The sequence below is a fragment of the Thermobia domestica genome, chromosome 1 (genome assembly GCF_964235325.1).
Source record: "Thermobia domestica chromosome 1, izTheDome1.hap1.1, whole genome shotgun sequence".
Lineage (NCBI taxonomy): Eukaryota > Metazoa > Arthropoda > Insecta > Zygentoma > Lepismatidae > Thermobia > Thermobia domestica.
This window is the reverse complement of record NC_137454.1, coordinates 150,486,742-150,504,926: the sequence shown is the minus strand read 5'-3', so window position 1 is coordinate 150,504,926 and position 18,185 is coordinate 150,486,742. Positions and strand designations below refer to the sequence as shown.

Genomic DNA, 18,185 nt, shown 5'->3' with positions numbered 1-18,185 from the left:
TTTCTCTTTGTGTTACGTTTTATAAACTATATTGAATAACACACATGAACAGATGCAAATATACACTATATCCTTTGTGTACGTGACAGCGTAAACAAATTTAATATTTCATTGCTTCTGTCGGAAGAATAAGAAATAAATAATTAATGAACATATTCAGTGATGCTGTTTCTAGTAAATAAGACTTCGTAATGTGTTTGGAAGACTAATTAATTGTACGATGAAATCCAGTTGGTATTAACGTAAGATAAAAGAATTACGGGATACGGATGTTTTGGTGTGAAGATATTTAGATCCGAGGATTCCGATCTTCAAACCGAGGCATCCGTTCTTACTACCTATTCGGCGATGACATTTTCCATGAGATAACCAATCATTCAGAGTAAGTCCCAGAGCTCACAGCTCCCGTAATTTTTTAAAAGCAAAATATTCAAATCTGTAACCAGTACAAATTTAAGAAAAGCTAAAGCATATTATACATTCTTTTAGTGCGAGTTTAGCATATTGCATGACGGTAAGGCAGATTGTGTGCAGCATTCTATTACTGAAAGACACAAAAACAAGATTTCAAGCAAAAACAAGATGTCTGTACTGTGCAATCACTTTATAACTATTTTGTGTAAAAAAAAATTGTATGAATCTAAACAATTTTCTTCATTCATAATAGTGGTAAGGTCGTAACAAAATCTGCCCTATTTCTACAAAAAAGAGTTGAAAACCCTACGAAGTATGCTGTAACGGATCTAGAAGATAAAAACGGAGGGGGGGGGGCAGCCAGAACGCAAACTATGGTAGGGATATCATAAGTTTACAGTAAACTTTAAAAAATATATAAATTTAACTTCAGTTATTTTTGACACAAAAAACTGGGGAGCTTAGGACCCCCCGGCCCCGAGCTAGATCCGCCACTGATAGTATAGTTGATCTCCCGAACGCATAAAACAAATTGTGCAGTTGAATTGAGCAAGAAGATAGATATTTAACTTCATGCCCATCAATTCGTCGTCGAGAATAAATGAAGAAATTCGAAGATACAAGACTTTGTGGCAACTGCAATTAGCAAGTTGACAGAATTTTAATTGTTTTGAGATCCATTAAATAATAGAAAGAAACAGGAAAATCAAAAATCAAAGAAAGAAAAAATAATACTTAAAAAAAAAAGTTGAAGTTGAAACGTAACAAACTGAAAGATTTTCACCCTACGAGTTGTGCTACAAACACACAATATATCGACCGAGTTCTCGCCTTCCAATTATAATTCTTTTTTCGTTCCTTCCCATAATTCATACCGAATGCCATTATCCGCTGTACAGTTATTCTTTTGAAAATACGAGTTAAAACAAGTCTCCTGGGTCTTGTTTCTTTTTAAAATACATCAAACAGAAGCCATTTCGAATAAAGAAATGCATCTTGATTTCTTTTCTGCTTCCCATATAGAATTTTTCAACGAAACACTTTTTTCCTTCATCAAAAGAACTCTTTTTTTTATTTTACTTTTATTAAAAAAATAATAAATAAGAAGAAAAACCTGGTTTATTTTTGAAATAGCAATCAGCGCATTGGTTATAATATCGGACAGTTTCTAAATGAGGATCTTAACCGGTTGAATAATAAATCACACTTAATGGGAAGTTTTAATAATGAATGTGTAAGCGGTTTTGGAGGGTGAAAAAACAGTTTAATGGTTGGGCGGCTGAGGAGGGGTTTGTGTATGTGTCGTACCTAGGGGGGAACTGGCTGATGAACAGTCTAGCTTTTGAGAAGGGGTGAAACGAAGAGAAGGGTATATGTATATATGTTTATGGTAGCAGAGAGAAGAGGGAAGGGTACATTTCTAGTTTGAAATCTGTATATACAGTACGTACATACTGTACTGCTACTCTCCTACCAACCCTCCTGTGAAATAGCTGTAGTTGATGTAAGCTCTTGATAATGCCGAGACATGTAATGGCCAATCAGTGTTTGTAGAAAGGGATTTAGTGTGTGTTTAGTTAAAACACTCATGGGGGTTGATGGGGTGGTAAAGGTCATAAAATAATAGAAAATGTGAACGAACAGGATAACAGACTTGAATGAAACAGCAGAAAAAGTACGTTTATTTTGTCAATCTGGGCGTAGAGAAAAATCAGCATTTTGAAGTTTTTTCTTCGTGTTATGAACCTAGAACACAAAGTTTTATAACATTATATCACACTTGTGTGTAGTTGCATTAACTACAAAAATCATACAACACCGTGCCCATGTTTTTTTGAGGATGTTCTCCCATTTCCTTCCGTATTCTCATTCTACCAATTGTTTTCATAATCTTTCGTTTTCATTAATTTCACTTTTCGTCTCGTTTAGCCTAAAGGGCATAATTGTGGACGTTAAATTGAAGATTTCATTTCATTTTTTACCAAAGTCAAGGAAATTGGGATGCACTATAGAAGAAAAATTCTCCGCGTTCGTAAATTACTCAAGAAATGACACCATTTGCTGGAGCAACATTCCTAGAATATCAATAAGAATAGTGTAAGGTTCCATACCCTCACCCGTAAGCAACCTTCATAAATCCATACTTCATTCACATTCACAACCACGTGCTATTGTGTACGAACATTGTCACCAGCAGACGATGGAAGAACACTGGGAAATCACGAAGTTGGTTTGGAAGGAAACCGAAGATGGACGACCTTCTTCTCCTCACAAACCGCTCCTTCAGAGGACACCCATAAAAGAGGACCACAAGTGGACAGAAGTATCAGTCTACAGCTGATCATTAACCTACCAACACCTCTCTCCGGGGGACGCGCTGGGCTATGAAGATTCCCGCTAAACCTTATTCCCTGGAGACAGTAGTAAGCGAAAGAGAAATCCTAATAACCGCCTTCCTCCCAAGGCTGCAAAGAGCAACGGAGGAATCCTATAATTGTTCCCCGAGGTCGCAGTGGACAAAGGAGACTCCTTTCAATCACATATCCCGGAGGCTGCAATGAGCGAAGGGGTTCCTATTTAACCTAAGACAAATTGAACCTATATATTGAACCTATATATATAAAACCACTACTGTTTGCTGAGGATTCACTGGACTTTGAAAGATATTTTGTATATTTCAAAGAAACTTCATAAATTTACTAGATCCAATTTTTATAATAAGTAGGTGAAGAGCTTAAATCCCGGACTGTTTTATTAGAGTCTACTATAAACTTTACAATATTAATTAATCATGTTGAATACCTATGAGTTTTTTTTTTTTTTTTTTTTTTAAATGAACTGGAATTCTAAAGCATACGATTTGAAAATGCATTATACATAAATGTAATATTATGTACTTAAATTATTGTTTAATACTGTACTAAATATTAAGATAGGATATGACCAAATTCCATTTTTGCGAAGCAGAGTCATTTTAAATAGACTTTAGGAAGAAATGAGTAAAACTAACTATTTAAAATTCCAGTTCATGTTAAAGGAAAACAGCAAAATGCTTCCCCACATAAATCAGTGGACTGAAACAGAAAAGTTGATGAAGGTTTTCCACGTTAAATGTAAATACTGCAAGTTGTATTCTTATAAATTTAATTTGTGTTTCATTTCAAAGCTTTGTATATGTATATTAATATTAATATAATATAATCTTCCTTTTTTTATTTCTAGATAACAAGCAGTCCTGAAATTCATAGTAATCGAAAGCCAGTGTTTGTAAATTGTTCAAGTTATAAACCCACCGTGCTTGAAGAAGAACCTCGTAATACGTTTGTTTTACAGGTAAGTCGATAAAACATTAGGTTTCCAGGATCAGTAAATTATGAAGAGAGGGGAGAGTATTTCTTTAAATAATGATGGCATTTTTTTTTACCTCTTTTTAAATATCATTCTTTTCGCAACCGTATGAAGAAAAGAAAGATCTCAACTTAAGGAGAATCGCATTTATTTGATTTAACCAGTGGCGTACACTTGCAATAATTTCTGGATTTTAATTTGATAAATGCCTTTTTTTATATAAAGTCTTGCTCCAGGTACGAGTTGTAAACCTGTAACCCCGCTCCCATTGCATATGCCACTGAATTTAACCCATCTATAGATGAGAATATAGGTAGAGGTATGCTTGGATGTAAAATATCCTATCCCCATCAGCAACATTTCTAGCCGCAACACTCCTGTCTATATCTGCAACCATGTCCGCAAACAGTGATATATATATAATATATGTATGTATAGCTTAATTGTTCTATAACAGTATAGATGGGCTACTATTGTCTATAACAGTATGGCTTCAAAAATGTTAATTTATACCATAATCGTAAATACGTCTTTTACAGTTTTCTGAATCCTATGATATTAATATACGATACGAACCACATTCAAGCTAAGCTAAATATTAAATATTATCCCTTCGAATTGTAAGGAAACTACACTAAATACAGTACAATAACATCCATTCAGACTGGCTAAATTACTGAGAGAAGAAAAAAATACTACGTGATTCTCTTAAATGCTAATTACTGGCAAGATATTACTACCAAGTTCGTAACACGGTATCTGACAAATAATTTCAAAGCAAATTACTTTTTCTTCTTTCTCCTTTCTCTTCGTCTCATTACGTAAGACATTACAACAAGGTATGAAAGTATATGTTCAGAACACAAAGTAAAAATGGATATAAGCCACTTCAAACTCCCATAAAATCACTTCAGCACTTTATATTCATAATAGGATTTTAAATAAGAAAGAAACATTCAACAAGACTAGCCCCGTTTGACAGTTAATTATCTCAAAAGAGTAATCACATTTTAAATCAAAGAAGTCAATAATAATTAAGAGTGAATCAATGAACGATCACGAGAATTGATCTCTCTTCATCTACATCCGCAACTTTATCCATTATCTGCAAAGAAAATCAATATCCTAAAAAAGCTACATTGCTGCCAAAAACAGTCGCGTAGACTTATAAATATAGGGCTTTTTCACAGAGATCTATGTGAATCTTAATAATAATAATAATAATAATAATAATAATAATAATAATAATAATAATAATAATAATAATAATAAATGAAGTTAGTTCATTTTCTTCGTACACTTTAGTTTTATGAGAATTTGAAAAGTAACTTTTACAATAAAACGTTATTTCTTTTTGTGAAAGGAGTACATTCTATTCACAGTATATAAAAGATGATCATAGAATTAATTCATTCCTTGTTACATTGTACACTTTTAAATATATTGATAAGTTTAAAATTGTATCTGTGTTACATTCCATTTAAAAAACAAAGTTACTGATATTCTTTATTTCACTCAAAATACGTTTGTGTATGGAAATAACAATTTAGTAAAGTTGTCCGTGTGTTGACATTAAAATAATACTAAATCCATTAAATTACAATCTTTCTTGTAACTATCATATATATGTGTTAAGTTGTTCGGTTTCTGCACATTTTCGTAATAAATATATAAATAAAATTTAATTAATAATAATAGAAATTAAAGTCCCACTTGCCATATACTTGTTATCCCAATAATATGTTTATTTAATCTTGTTTGATGGAGAGGGCATAGGAAATTATTTGTAATCTTGAAACAGAATTTGAGAATAGCAGTAAAGCATAGGCTAAATGTATTGAAGATTTTCTGTGTTGAATACAATGGCACACAGTATGTTTTGCTCATACATTATCTGATTTTAGTAGGAAACAAATCGTCCTATAACCTACGTTCCTTTGGGGAATCCCTCGCACACATCTCGCCGAGGTTTGAAACATACATTTTTCAGTCGAGCAGATATGACTTCGAGTGTCATGTTCTAAACCGCATTCTCTACGTTTCATTGTTTTTGAATTACAACCCTCTGAAGTTCACTTGCTTACGCTTTCGGCACCTTATATCGCCGAAATTATCCCTCACTGACCAAAGTTCCAGATGACTTTTTTTTTTTTTTTTTGCTGGTTTCGGTATCGGGAATCAGCTCCCGAAATTTATTCAAATAGTGTTTTACCATCCTGTATACAGGCGCGGATCCAAGGGGAATACTATAGGTACTATAGTCCTCCTCCTCTTGACGGACGCTCAGGTATACATGGGATAAAATGGGCTTCAATCCTACTTTCTTTACACTGGATAAAGCGGCAAACTATGGATAATATTATAAAATTGAAAGTGACTATTGCCCCACCGATCTCGATCAAATTTTCAACGTAGATGCGGTTCTGGCCTGGGTCTGTGTTCGTGAATTAATTACTTTTGAACCACAAGATCGATCTCAATCAAATTTTCAACATATATGAAGTTCAATCCTGGGAAGCTTTTTATAATTTCATTTTGACAGTAAATCTTAGGGGAGGGGAGGAGGGGAAATATATGAAAATAAATAAAACTTAATAACTCTTGAACCACCCGACCGATCTCTATCAAACTTTCGACATAGATAAGGTTCGGGCCTGGGATGTTTTCTTCGTTTCACTTTTACAGTGCAACGAAGGGAAGTGGAGATATACGTAAAAAAATAAATAAATAAATGAGGTGGTCCAATAAATAAATGGTGGACCTGAGGTGGTTTTTATCATATTTTAACAGTAGAACTTAGGGGAGGGGGAGATATATATATAAAAATAAATAAAACTTAACAACTCTTGAACCACCGGATCGATCTCGATCAAATTTTCAACGTAGTTCAAGTTTGAACATGAGATGATTTTTGTCATATCACTTTGACGATGTAACTTAAAGGAGGGAAAGACATTTACAAATGATCAAAAATGACCGATAATAGTGTGGAATCTATGGTTTTTAAGGTCGCTGAGATGAACAGTGACACTTCCGATGCCATTTAAATCCAAATTGAGCCCCGCAATAATTGTGGGAGGAGAGGGGGATTATATATATATATATATAATCGAAAATGAACAATATCATGGAGCGCTTTAGTAATAGTAAAAAGTGACTGACCAACGAAACATATTAGTACTTTTTCTTAATTTAACCCAGCGAAGCGGGTAATTGATGCTAGTATATATATATATATATATATATATATATATATATATATATATATATATATATATATATAATATACACACAATTACACAGGATAATTGTCTTAAAGCTATGAAAACCCAAGAGCGATGTGTTGACAAATTTTAACGTAAGAAAAACTTATCAGATAGTCAGTAGAAAGAACAAATACTGTATTTAATAGTTAATACTTCAGTAAACAATGGAAAAATCTTAACGTTAACTGTTCTCTGAAAGTGTCAATAATAAGTCTTTTCTTTTGTTTTTGTTGTTAATTCATGTGTTGTAATATTTCTTTGTCCCAAAAGCACACTATTCACCCGCTGTTATTATAGGCATGAATAAATTTTGCAGTTAAAGGAAAAAGGAAGAAGACATGTCAAGTTAGTTGACAAGTTGACAATTAAAAGACAAGTTTCTCATCGACGTTGCTTGCACGTTGTGGCTTTTATTTTTCATGTCATTACGTTTCATTCGTTCTAGCTCATAAAGAAACTGAATTGATCCTGAATATATATCATTTATAATTCTTCTTCTTCTTTTTTTTTATTTACAGGTGAAAGCTGAAGATAAAGATCCAGAAAATGCAGGTGGACAAGTGACGTACACTTTCGTATCAGCGCCAGGAGAAAGATTAAAATTTAATATTGATAGTATGACCGGGAATATTACAACGGCACATGCAAGTATCTTCAATTCTATACATTACAAAAAGAAAAGAGAAAAAAAATCTTCTGCCAATACTAGCACTTAATTTTTGTGTTGATCGACACAATTTTCTTTGCCTATTATATAACACATGTTTTCCATTTCCACTAAATTTGATTTTTGTTTTGTCTTCTTTGTACTTTTGATTGACTTGTTTTTGTCTTCAGGTAGATATAATTATACACTTCACATTGATAAACTTACTCTGTGTAATTTAAAAAATAAAGTAAAAGAACACACGAATTATTAATGATGTCTTAATAAGAATGTGCGTTTTCCTATTTAAGGTGATAGTATTAATTGGCACAAATGAGTCGTGAAACATACGTAACAAAACACTGATGTAGGCCAAAGATCCTATAGACAGATTATGTTATTTGAAATTCCATTATTTTGTCGCTTTAAACTGTACCATGTTGTTATAAAGAAGATTGACATGATTGATTTATTTTTTATAACTTTTTTTTTCGTGTAAGTGTTATTTTCTACTGTTTTCGTATCTGCATTTTTAGAAGAATAACATTCTTTGTTCACGTAAATTAGCTCTGAAATAGGCAGATTAAGTAAATCAAATAGCGTTAGATTTTCAGAGGAAAATTGTCATTCACATGTGTGTAAAGGAAACGTGTTTTAACCTGTACATTTGAATTTATAGATGTCAGTAATTATTTTGGCAGTGACTCAACAGCAGTTGTATCGAAAATATTGCAGTACTTCATTCTTCCAAATTAATTGAACAAAATCCAATTTTGACCACTATTTTATTAACCTAATCGTAAATGTACAACTCTGGATATTGAATCTTTTTCTGTCATAGAGGAATTATCATACTACTGTCAACATTTAGCTTGGCGAGAGAACTAAAGGTTCACAGCAAAAAAAAGTAGTCAAATATTTGTGCTAAGTAAATCAGATCATTCTTCAAGTGGGTTTTGTTTAGACTTGAGACAAAACTGTTGTGTGTGGTATTTTTATAGTTGCGTCGTACGTATTTTAATATGCTGGTCTTTAATGGGCTAGTTTGAATTCAAAATGATAAAGAGGTTCAAAACTATTTCAAGTCTGAAATTGAAACGGGACGTCTGCTAGACGTTGCCGAGTGTGGGAAATATATCGCAAAATAATTCGGTATTAGAATTGTCCAATCTGCATACATAAATAAATTAATGCTAATCATTTACTAACTTTTTTTTTTTAAAAAAAAAAAAAAGAATTGACACGATTCATCATTGTCTGCATCTGGATAGGAACGTCACACATGTAGCAGATGCCCCTGACCAAAAATATTTTTTTCTGGGCTTGCGTAGCGATAAAAAAAAATACATTTTAAAAGCAATACATACTGTAGAATACTGTCAGGATACTATGTAATTCTTGTCACTACTGAAGCCTAAGAAACAAGAAGTCATAAGAATACACCTTAATAGTTTATATTTTAAATTCTAGATATTCGATCGAGATGAGCCTGCCCGAGAGAAGGAAGTCTATTTAACCGTCAGAGCCACTGACAATGGTAGACCCCAACTCGATGACGTATGTACGATAGCGGTGAAAATTGTGGATATAAATGACAATTCACCAATATTTGACAAAGTGGTGAGTATGTACAAATGCATTTAGTTATACCAAGGGTAAATTTTTTTTCTTAAAAAAATTAAAAATGCATAGTTTCCAAGAAAATATATTTATAGGTTTCTTTAACCACATGATTACGAATTATGAAGGCACTGTTGGATCTTGTGATCGGTAAATACTAATTTAGAAATCACAATGAAAATCTGTTTGTTTTTCAGATAATCATATATTTGAGTTTCATTCAGCCATTTAAAGCTGGAAGGATATAATTTAACATTTTCACGTGTTTTCACATTTTCACATACGACACATTTCAGTAGGAACTGAATTGCTTTCCTGAATATTGTAGTACTTGTCTACGAAGCAAGAGTTTAGGAGACTGCGTCGTCTCGACAAAGTGTCGTGGAAGCGATGTCTCGTCTCGGAAAGTATATGTTGCTATTCGAAAAGCTCCATCTCGTGACGTCTCATCTCAGAGAATCCTATTGCTGAATGACGAGAGTTCGAAGATGAGTGACATGACCTGTAGGCTCTGTCATTTAGGTAATCCCAAAAGAAAAGTTCAGGCGAGCGAGTTCACCGTTCAATTGATCTCCGACGTCTTATCCACATATCAGGGAACCATTAATTCAACTAGCGAGTCATTTCCGTTGTACAATGATTAAATGTTTTAAACACCCTTAAAACATTTGAAACATATGTAAATTAAGATCAATCCGTATCTCAATTTGAAGCTGTAACTCGTGTAAGAGAGTTATGTTGACGAAAATCGGATCCCGATACACGTATATTTTTTTTTTTCAAATATCTTCATATATAAATAGAAATAATTAGTTCAATTAACAACATTCATTGACGAGATACCCAACAGGATTAGGATTATGATATTGCATTTATATTCTAATAATTGAGAGAGGGGAGGAGAAAAAAATGATCACGCTACACATACATTGTACACAAAATGTTATCTATTCATTTATGGACTAATTTGGCGAGTGCATTCTCATATTCCCAGTTTCATCTAGAAAATATCGCTGCAATACGCAGAGCAATTAGTGTTAAGGGAATCACTTTCGATGCGACAATTATCATTTCATGGAATCAACAACAGCAAATTTCAGTATTAGCTATTCTTTCTATGATTGAAAAAAAAAAAAAAAAAGAAAAAAAGGAAAAGAAAAAAATCTGGATGTTTGGTGCGTAATCAATACACAATTACTGCATGTATTCGTGAGATAACATTCAGTGAATAATGATAAACTGTCTTGTAGCAATGAGTAAATATTCTCTATAGTCTTTGTTTGTTGAGGAACTGAGTGCTTTATTTTCTTTTTAAATTGTAATTAGGAGTGGCTACAGAAAGAACTAGTATTATTATTTTACATTGAAATATGTATATAGTATAATACTTCACATATTCAATAATACATTTTAAAATTAAGTTTCATAAAAAGAATTTAGTATTTAATCAATAATCTCAACCATACAGTATATTGATATTCCTTCAGTTAATAACAGCAGGTCGTCCAAAATGTATTGAGCCTTTTGCACAAGAGATGGCGTTAATTGAAATTGTGTGCGATGTCGAGAGTTCTATCAAACTAGTAGATATACAAAAAGCAGTGACGTAACTAAGGGGGTAGTCAAAAACGGGGCTTGTGCCCCGGACGCCGAATTGGGGGGCCCAAAACTGGGCAAATATTTATTTTTACTGTAAGTCAAGAAAATGAGTTTTAGCAAACTAAAGATCATAAAAAATACGTCAGAAACTTAATAGGATAACAACGACTCACCAACCTTAGGATCATATCCATAGAGCATAAGTTAGCTTCAAAGCTATCTTTTGAGGACATTGTAAAAACCTTTTGTTGCCAAAAGAGCCCGCAAAGTTAAATTTTAATTCCAGCTTTTTGTATTTTCATTTAACTTACATCGTTTTAAGAGATTTGCAAAATAATCTCGAGGCAACAGCTTGACTCTTTGTCATAATTAAATCTTCTATTCTAAAGCAACAGACTGTTGATTCATTCTACACATATGCACATTCTTATGCAATTCCAAAAATATTGTGATTTGCAGTTATTATGATAAGACTATAAGAATATGTCAAGCATACTACTCTCAGATTATTTGGCAGTCAAATACTAATTAGTTTGGAGTTTTATCTTGTAATAAAAATTAAATTATGTACTTCAATTTTGAAATCAAGCTTTACCACTTGAAGAAAAAAACGGAATAGGAGAATAACTGTGTGATGCTAATATCAGGTGTAGTCGGAGAGAGTTTTGATTTGGTTGGAAAGGAGAAGGGGGACTAAGGCGATTTCTTGCCCCGGGCGACAGCTAGCCTGGTTGCGTCGCTGACAAAGAGTGTTGGAATTCTTATTATCAGACGTATTAGACGTAAGGTATTGCGCCGTGAAGTTAAGTGAACTTTCAGCAAAACTGCGCTGCATAAGAAATTTGTGCTGTTTACAGGCAAGATATGTTATAAAAATCAACATGCAAAAGATGGTTCGATCGCTTTCGTTCTGGATATTTCGATGTCTCAAATGCTCCTCGCAGTGAGGATTAATCACAGCGAAAGTGGACAATATTCTGGTAAAAATCGAGTATGTAACCAGTCGTGATATCACCAATGACCTAAGCATCCATCACCAAACGTTTGTTTAACCATTCTGAGAACGGTGGCTGCAATAAAGAAGCTAGACATTTGGGTGCCACATGATCTGACTCAAAAAACATTTACTAGATCGAATTTCTGTCTGCGATTCTCTACTGAAACATAATGAATTCGAGCCATTTTGAAGAGGTTGACCACGAGTAATTGATAACCTATGACGACAATATGCGAAAGAAATCGTGTTCGAAGGAACTACGTAGTCTGTGATAAAGCTCACACTGAAGGTGGGCTGAGGAAGGTTACACTATGTATTTGATGGAATGAAAGGGCATCAAGCATCACGAGTTGCTGCCGCCGGGCAGAATGACAAACTCTGACCTGTACGGTTGACAACTAGCGCGAGTACATGTAGCAATTCGAGGAAAGGCCGGAACTGATAAACAAAAAATGTGTTGTATATTATACTGACAACACCAGACCGCATTCATCTTCAATGACGCCAGAATTTGCGATAACTTGACTGATTTAAATGCGTCCACCGTATAGCTCGAATCTAGCACCGCTAGATACCGTTTGTTTTGGTGTCTACAGAACTTCTGAAAGGAGTTTAACTTTCAAAAGAGGCCAGTGAAAACCAGGTGTCACTTTTTTTTTTATCAGACACTATGGAAGTTCTATAGCAACAAGAAAGCCGGATAGATAGCAGAAGGTCATCGAACAAAATGGTCATACGTGGTTTCATGACGTTATTTTCAAATCGCAACAAATGCATTCTCAATTTTGACCTCAGGAAGCTCAATACTATTTATAGACAACCTAGTATAAAAATATGCATCACTATTATTAACGAGGTACGTCCAAGAAGTAAGTTTCCCTAGGACAATAAACGCAAAGGAGATCCAGTGACCTTGAAACGTTTATTCCGACAGGTACACCTCAAGTGAGACTACTTTTGAACGTTTTCACAATCAGAATCCAGACACTTGTTATACTGTAGGATCAACTTTCGTTATTTTGATACCATAACAGTCAGCTACCTGCAAGTGGAACCAGTCTATGATAGCCGTCTTAAATTATTCGTTACTATCAAAATACTTGCCGGACAGGAATGTCTTGAGGTGCGTTATATGGTGGGTGGTCAAATACGTTCCAGTGGAACAACCACAGAAGATAGGTTGTAACCCACCATATACCCCGGATCTTGTTCCGAGCGATTTTCCGCCTTCTTACTTCAAGACATTTCCTATGTGGTAGGCATTCAGGTAGTGATGAACAGTTGCAGATGGCTGTCATACACTGATTCCACTTCCAGGCAGCTGACTGTTACGACTTCAAAATACAAAAGTCGATCTCATGGTTTGACAAGTGTCTGAATTCCTGTGATGAATATGATGAAAAGTAGTGTCACCTGAGTTGTATCCGTGGCAATAAACCTGTCAAGGTCATATTTCCTTTGCATTTATCACCTTAGGGAAACGAACTTTCTGGATGCGTCTCGTATACACAACTTACAATGTATGTATATGTGTATTGTTTTTGAAGTTAAATTATCATTACAATATATAGTATGGTGTTCCGTCAACAGATGTCGGTACTCGCAAATTTTAACATGTATTGTGTGTTGTATGATAGTGAAACAAAGTGACCAGGTCACGCTTGACATTTAAAGAACGGAAATCCATTATAAAGTGGTGTTTCAGATTTTAATATGGCACTGATTTTCAACGTTAGTGGAGGCGTGAGTTTGAAACAGAATCTCCTACAAGCGTGACAATCACATGAGTTTGAGACAGGTTTGAAATGCATAATACTATTTCTGATGAGTGTTTAAGACGCTGCAACATGAGCATGTAAGTTTATTGTGAAATGACGAAGTCTTTTGCTCCAAAATAAGTGTGCAGGAGAGGACGCCGATGTTTCTCCTGGCGTGATTCGTGCCATTTAGACGTTATGTTGAGTCCCTGCTCTGTTAGACGTAGTTTCACATAAACTTACATGCTCGTGTTGCAGGTTTTTTGATGCGGACTGTACCAGCAACGGCTTACGGTTGTAATGTGTGTTTGGACGCTAATAGCAGCCACTTTGAGCTCCTTTAGTACAGATGCAGGGAACTTGTATTTTTCTTTATTGTAATGTGTATTAAATATGTTATCTATAGTCGAGTTTAACACTATATAATATAGTTACCTTTCGTTGAAGTGTGTGTATCTATTTTTCCCCCCTGCTTTGCGGACTCAATTAAATAAGTTATATCCTGTAAATCGAGACGTAACACGTTATAAATTTTGAGTGAACTAATAATGATAATTGCCGTTCTTGTTAAATATTTGAAGGAAACATCAAGTAGGGAGCTAAATGATCAACTAATAACTAATAAATGGGTTACTTTTTCGTCTAGAGAGAATAAAAAGGCATTTGGGAGAGGTGATTGTCCTCTCCATACTGAAGAGGGGTAGATTCAAATACTTGAATCAGATCGTTAAATTTCCTTCCGATCTTCATTAATGGGTTTGAACTTACATATTTCGTATATAGAGAGCTACTAGTTAAAATATATAATTTCTTATATATCAACTGTATAATATACTTTAAAAGTATCAAGAAGTTTTTTTTTATTTATTTATTAATTCTTTCGTTTGTATGTGTTGGGAAAGGGTATGTGTATATTGGGTAAAGGAGGGGGGGGGGCGATGTTGTATGTTTGTGCGTGTTGCATTGTTTGCTTTTAGAATTTAACTTATCCGTTTCCTCTGTTCCTGAATTTAACAGGTCTTTCGTGGATATGTGTGGCAGGTCTGTGACTTTTTTTAAACGTTGACGCAGTACTTTTGTTGCACGCTGAATAATAGTATATAGCATTATATGATACAGAATATTATGCACTCTATTTTAGTTTTATGTTTACCACATTTTCCTTGTTATTTTTCACTTTCTGTATGTAGTCTTTATTGCCAACATGTGAACACTACAAATTATCATAGATTTGCACTAAAAAATTTACGATAAAAAGTTATTCTACGCTAGTATAATATTTATTATTAAGAGAAGTTAAGTGTATCACATTTTAAATTGGTAATATTTTACACATCTATTGGTATATATATATTACAGCATGTCTAAAAGAATAGAACAAAATTATAGAAATTGACGTTTCGTTAGTTTCTTTCCTCTGTGTGTGTGTGTGTCTTTTTCCTTTCAGAAGAAATTTCTTTCGTTTCATTTTGTTTCTTTGTGTAGTATTGCATTGTGCATTTTTGTCTTTATTAAGATGGGTGTACACTTACCAACAGCCAATAGACTAAACAGATCATTGAGGGCGAATATTGCCACTCTGAAAGACAAATAAATCTAATGTATTGTCACCTAGTGACGATTGGCGCATCTTTCTGTTAATCTTAAAAATACGCTAATAACCAGGGACTGTATGTTCTTGGTGAGCTGTAATTGTATTTATTTTGTGTGATGTTTGCTCTTAATGTGATGTTGCATGATTTTTTTTTTTTTTCTGAAAGCTGAGAGTAAAATTTCGCATTTCTGGAACTTTATTCAAATAATATTTTGTATATCTTTCATGATATGATGTTTATTTTAATAAGGATAGTAAGAATATTACTAATAGTAATGTATTGTAATTGTATAACATTATAATATACTTTGTATATACACAGAGTATCATTAGTGCAAACTATAAAGTATAAGTTAAGTTACTAATACTGCTTTACTTGTGTTCTGTGTGTTTTAGAGCTATTTAGAATCAGTTCCTCAGGATTTGTCACCTGGCAAAGAAGTAATGAGAGTATCAGCGACGGATATTGACGATGGAAGCAATAGTAAAATTATTTATAGTATAGAATCCAGAGACAACCGAGATGATGGATACTTTCGGGTGGATGAGAACACTGGAGTTTTGTACTTGAATAAAACAATTAATGTAAGTATTCTTTTATGAGTCCTTATTGGTGTTACAATTTTAATAATAATAATAATAATAATAATAATAATAATAATAATAATAATAATAATAATAATAATAATAATAATAATAATAATAATAATAATAAGAAGAAGAAGAAGAAGAAGAAGAAGAAGAATGGGAGTATTATTATTATTAACAGATAAATCTGCTGCATACTTCATTATTAGTATTAATGAAATCCTTTGTTAAATGGATTGTCATTGGATCATATAACGAGAGTATAAAAAAAGTAAGTTTTCCATTTCTTGTGACTTAGTTCCTATTCATCCAAAATGCTTAGTATCCGACACTAAGTTACTTTAGATATGCACCACCTCGTTCATCTCAGTTGATTAATTACTGTTCTAGAGCCCTCTGAAATTTGGATATTTGTGATACTGTAGCATCCTTAGTTGGCGACACTGAATAAAAAAAGTTTGGTATTTTAATGTCTCGTTTTACATGGAAATATGTAATAATCTGATGTAGTGCTATTTTGAAGAAAATGAAACTTTATATTGAGATGGCAGCTATTGCAGAGTACGTCAATTTTTTTTTTTTTCCTCCTGATATTTGCTTGATACAAAATTTCAGTTTTTTTTGTCAGTTAGTTTAGGAGTTACAAGGATGGATCACTTTAAGTGGTTTACTCTGTATAATTACACAATTAGTTGACTTCGAACCACCCGCACTTGTAACTGATTGTAAAGGTTAGGTCAGATTAGGTTATTATTGTCAACGAGCTATAGTATTAATAATAATTCAGTGTAATATAATAATTCGTACGAAATTTGGTTGTGTGAACTCTTAATTTGTTTGAATTAAACAGATTAATTGACGCTTATTTATACGAATAGAACACAGAAGTAATATAACCCATCTATAAACGTTAATTAATTTGTTTAATTCTTGACAGTTTATACAACCAGATATTGGACGAATTCTAATTCAGTGTGACCGCGGCCTAAATCATTGGCGAACGATTGATCAAAATAGTATCTTATATTATACTGTATAGTAGCCTTAGACTTCGCAACCGTAAACGAAGCTGGTTGTAAGTTGACGATTGACTGTCTAATATTAAGTGGGATATTCTCATTTTATATATATATATATATAAACTGTTGAAGTAACAACGAATGGTAATTACTTTTCCTTCCTCGAAAGGCAGTAAATCTACTTTTGTTGAAAGAAATATCTTTTTCATTTCTTACTAGAGAATGATAATAGTAGTGATGTGTGTTTTGTTCTTTTGTAGAAAAGTGTTGGTTACTTGTTTCAATTGACTGCCAAGGCAACGGATCGTGGAGTGGAACCGAAGAGTGAGACGATGGATCTGAAGATCGAAGTAGTAGACTCTCACAAGAAAGCACCAACGTTTACACAACCTTTTTATGATCCTAAATATTTAAAAGAAAATTTTCACAATTTCACCGAACCCGTTTACGTTTTAGAGGCTAGGTAAGACTTCTTTCTTTGTTTTTATTTCTTCGTAACTCTCAATGTAGATTGTAAAATTTGTTTCTGATACTTGTAAAATGTAATGTTCCTTAATCTTATTGCAGCTATCTTGTGGAACATAGTACTATTTTATTTTTATTACCAAGAGTTGATTGTAAATAATGATAATACGAAAATGAAATTATAATAAGTTTTTTGGCCAGTTAGTTAGTTGGTAATTGGCCACAGTTGGCCAGATTGTGGAAAAGATCATGTTCTGACACTTGGCAAAATACAACTTATATTAAAATTTACTAGATTAAATTCAGAACGGTATTACACATTTGGTAGAGCAAATATTACTTAAATAAACTTTAGTTTTCGAGAAGGATAAAGTTTCGGAGGAATTTGCACTATAGAGTTAACAACGGTGTATGTATATTAACTTGTCTGTTGGAACCGCAGATTAAACAGCGATTTAAGTCCATGTATATAACGAATCAGTACTAATGTATTGTCTACGCGGCGGTTTAAATTCATGTATATAGCAAACCAGTACTAGTGTATTGTTTACACAGGGATTTCAGTTCATGTATATAGCAAATCAGTACTAATGTATTGTCTACAAAGCTTTTTAGTTACATTCTTTTACCTTCTGTTAATCTGTTTTATTACTTATTTGTACTAAACAGTATAACTCAAGAAGATAAACAATTTGATTTCACAATGGTTAAGCATAAGGATATCGATCTATTTGTAGCAACTTTATTTAGAAGCCGGGATAGTGATCTAAAGTTATTTATAGTTTTTTTTTTTTTTTTTTTTTGTATTGCACTTAGTTCAATGGGTCTCAATATTATAATATTGGGTACATAAACATAAAATTCCCTAAAAG

General features: G+C 33.2%; 1 protein-coding gene across 3 annotated transcripts in view; it reads left to right on the top strand.

Moving 5' to 3' along the window:
• shg (DE-cadherin) overlaps nucleotides 1-18,185 on the top strand; it is a 361,574-nt gene that overhangs the window by 281,007 nt on the left and 62,382 nt on the right. For 2 of the 3 annotated variants that reach the window (XM_081764474.1, XM_081764491.1), the window contains 6 exons: nucleotides 3,637-3,747; nucleotides 7,547-7,672; nucleotides 9,145-9,294; nucleotides 14,665-14,688; nucleotides 15,638-15,826; nucleotides 17,109-17,311. In XM_081764474.1, the coding sequence (XP_081620600.1) occupies nucleotides 3,637-3,747; nucleotides 7,547-7,672; nucleotides 9,145-9,294; nucleotides 14,665-14,688; nucleotides 15,638-15,826; nucleotides 17,109-17,311 (803 nt within the window). The remainder of the gene's footprint in view (nucleotides 1-3,636; nucleotides 3,748-7,546; nucleotides 7,673-9,144; nucleotides 9,295-14,664; nucleotides 14,689-15,637; nucleotides 15,827-17,108; nucleotides 17,312-18,185) is intronic. The other variant, XM_081764483.1, reaches the window with a different exon arrangement.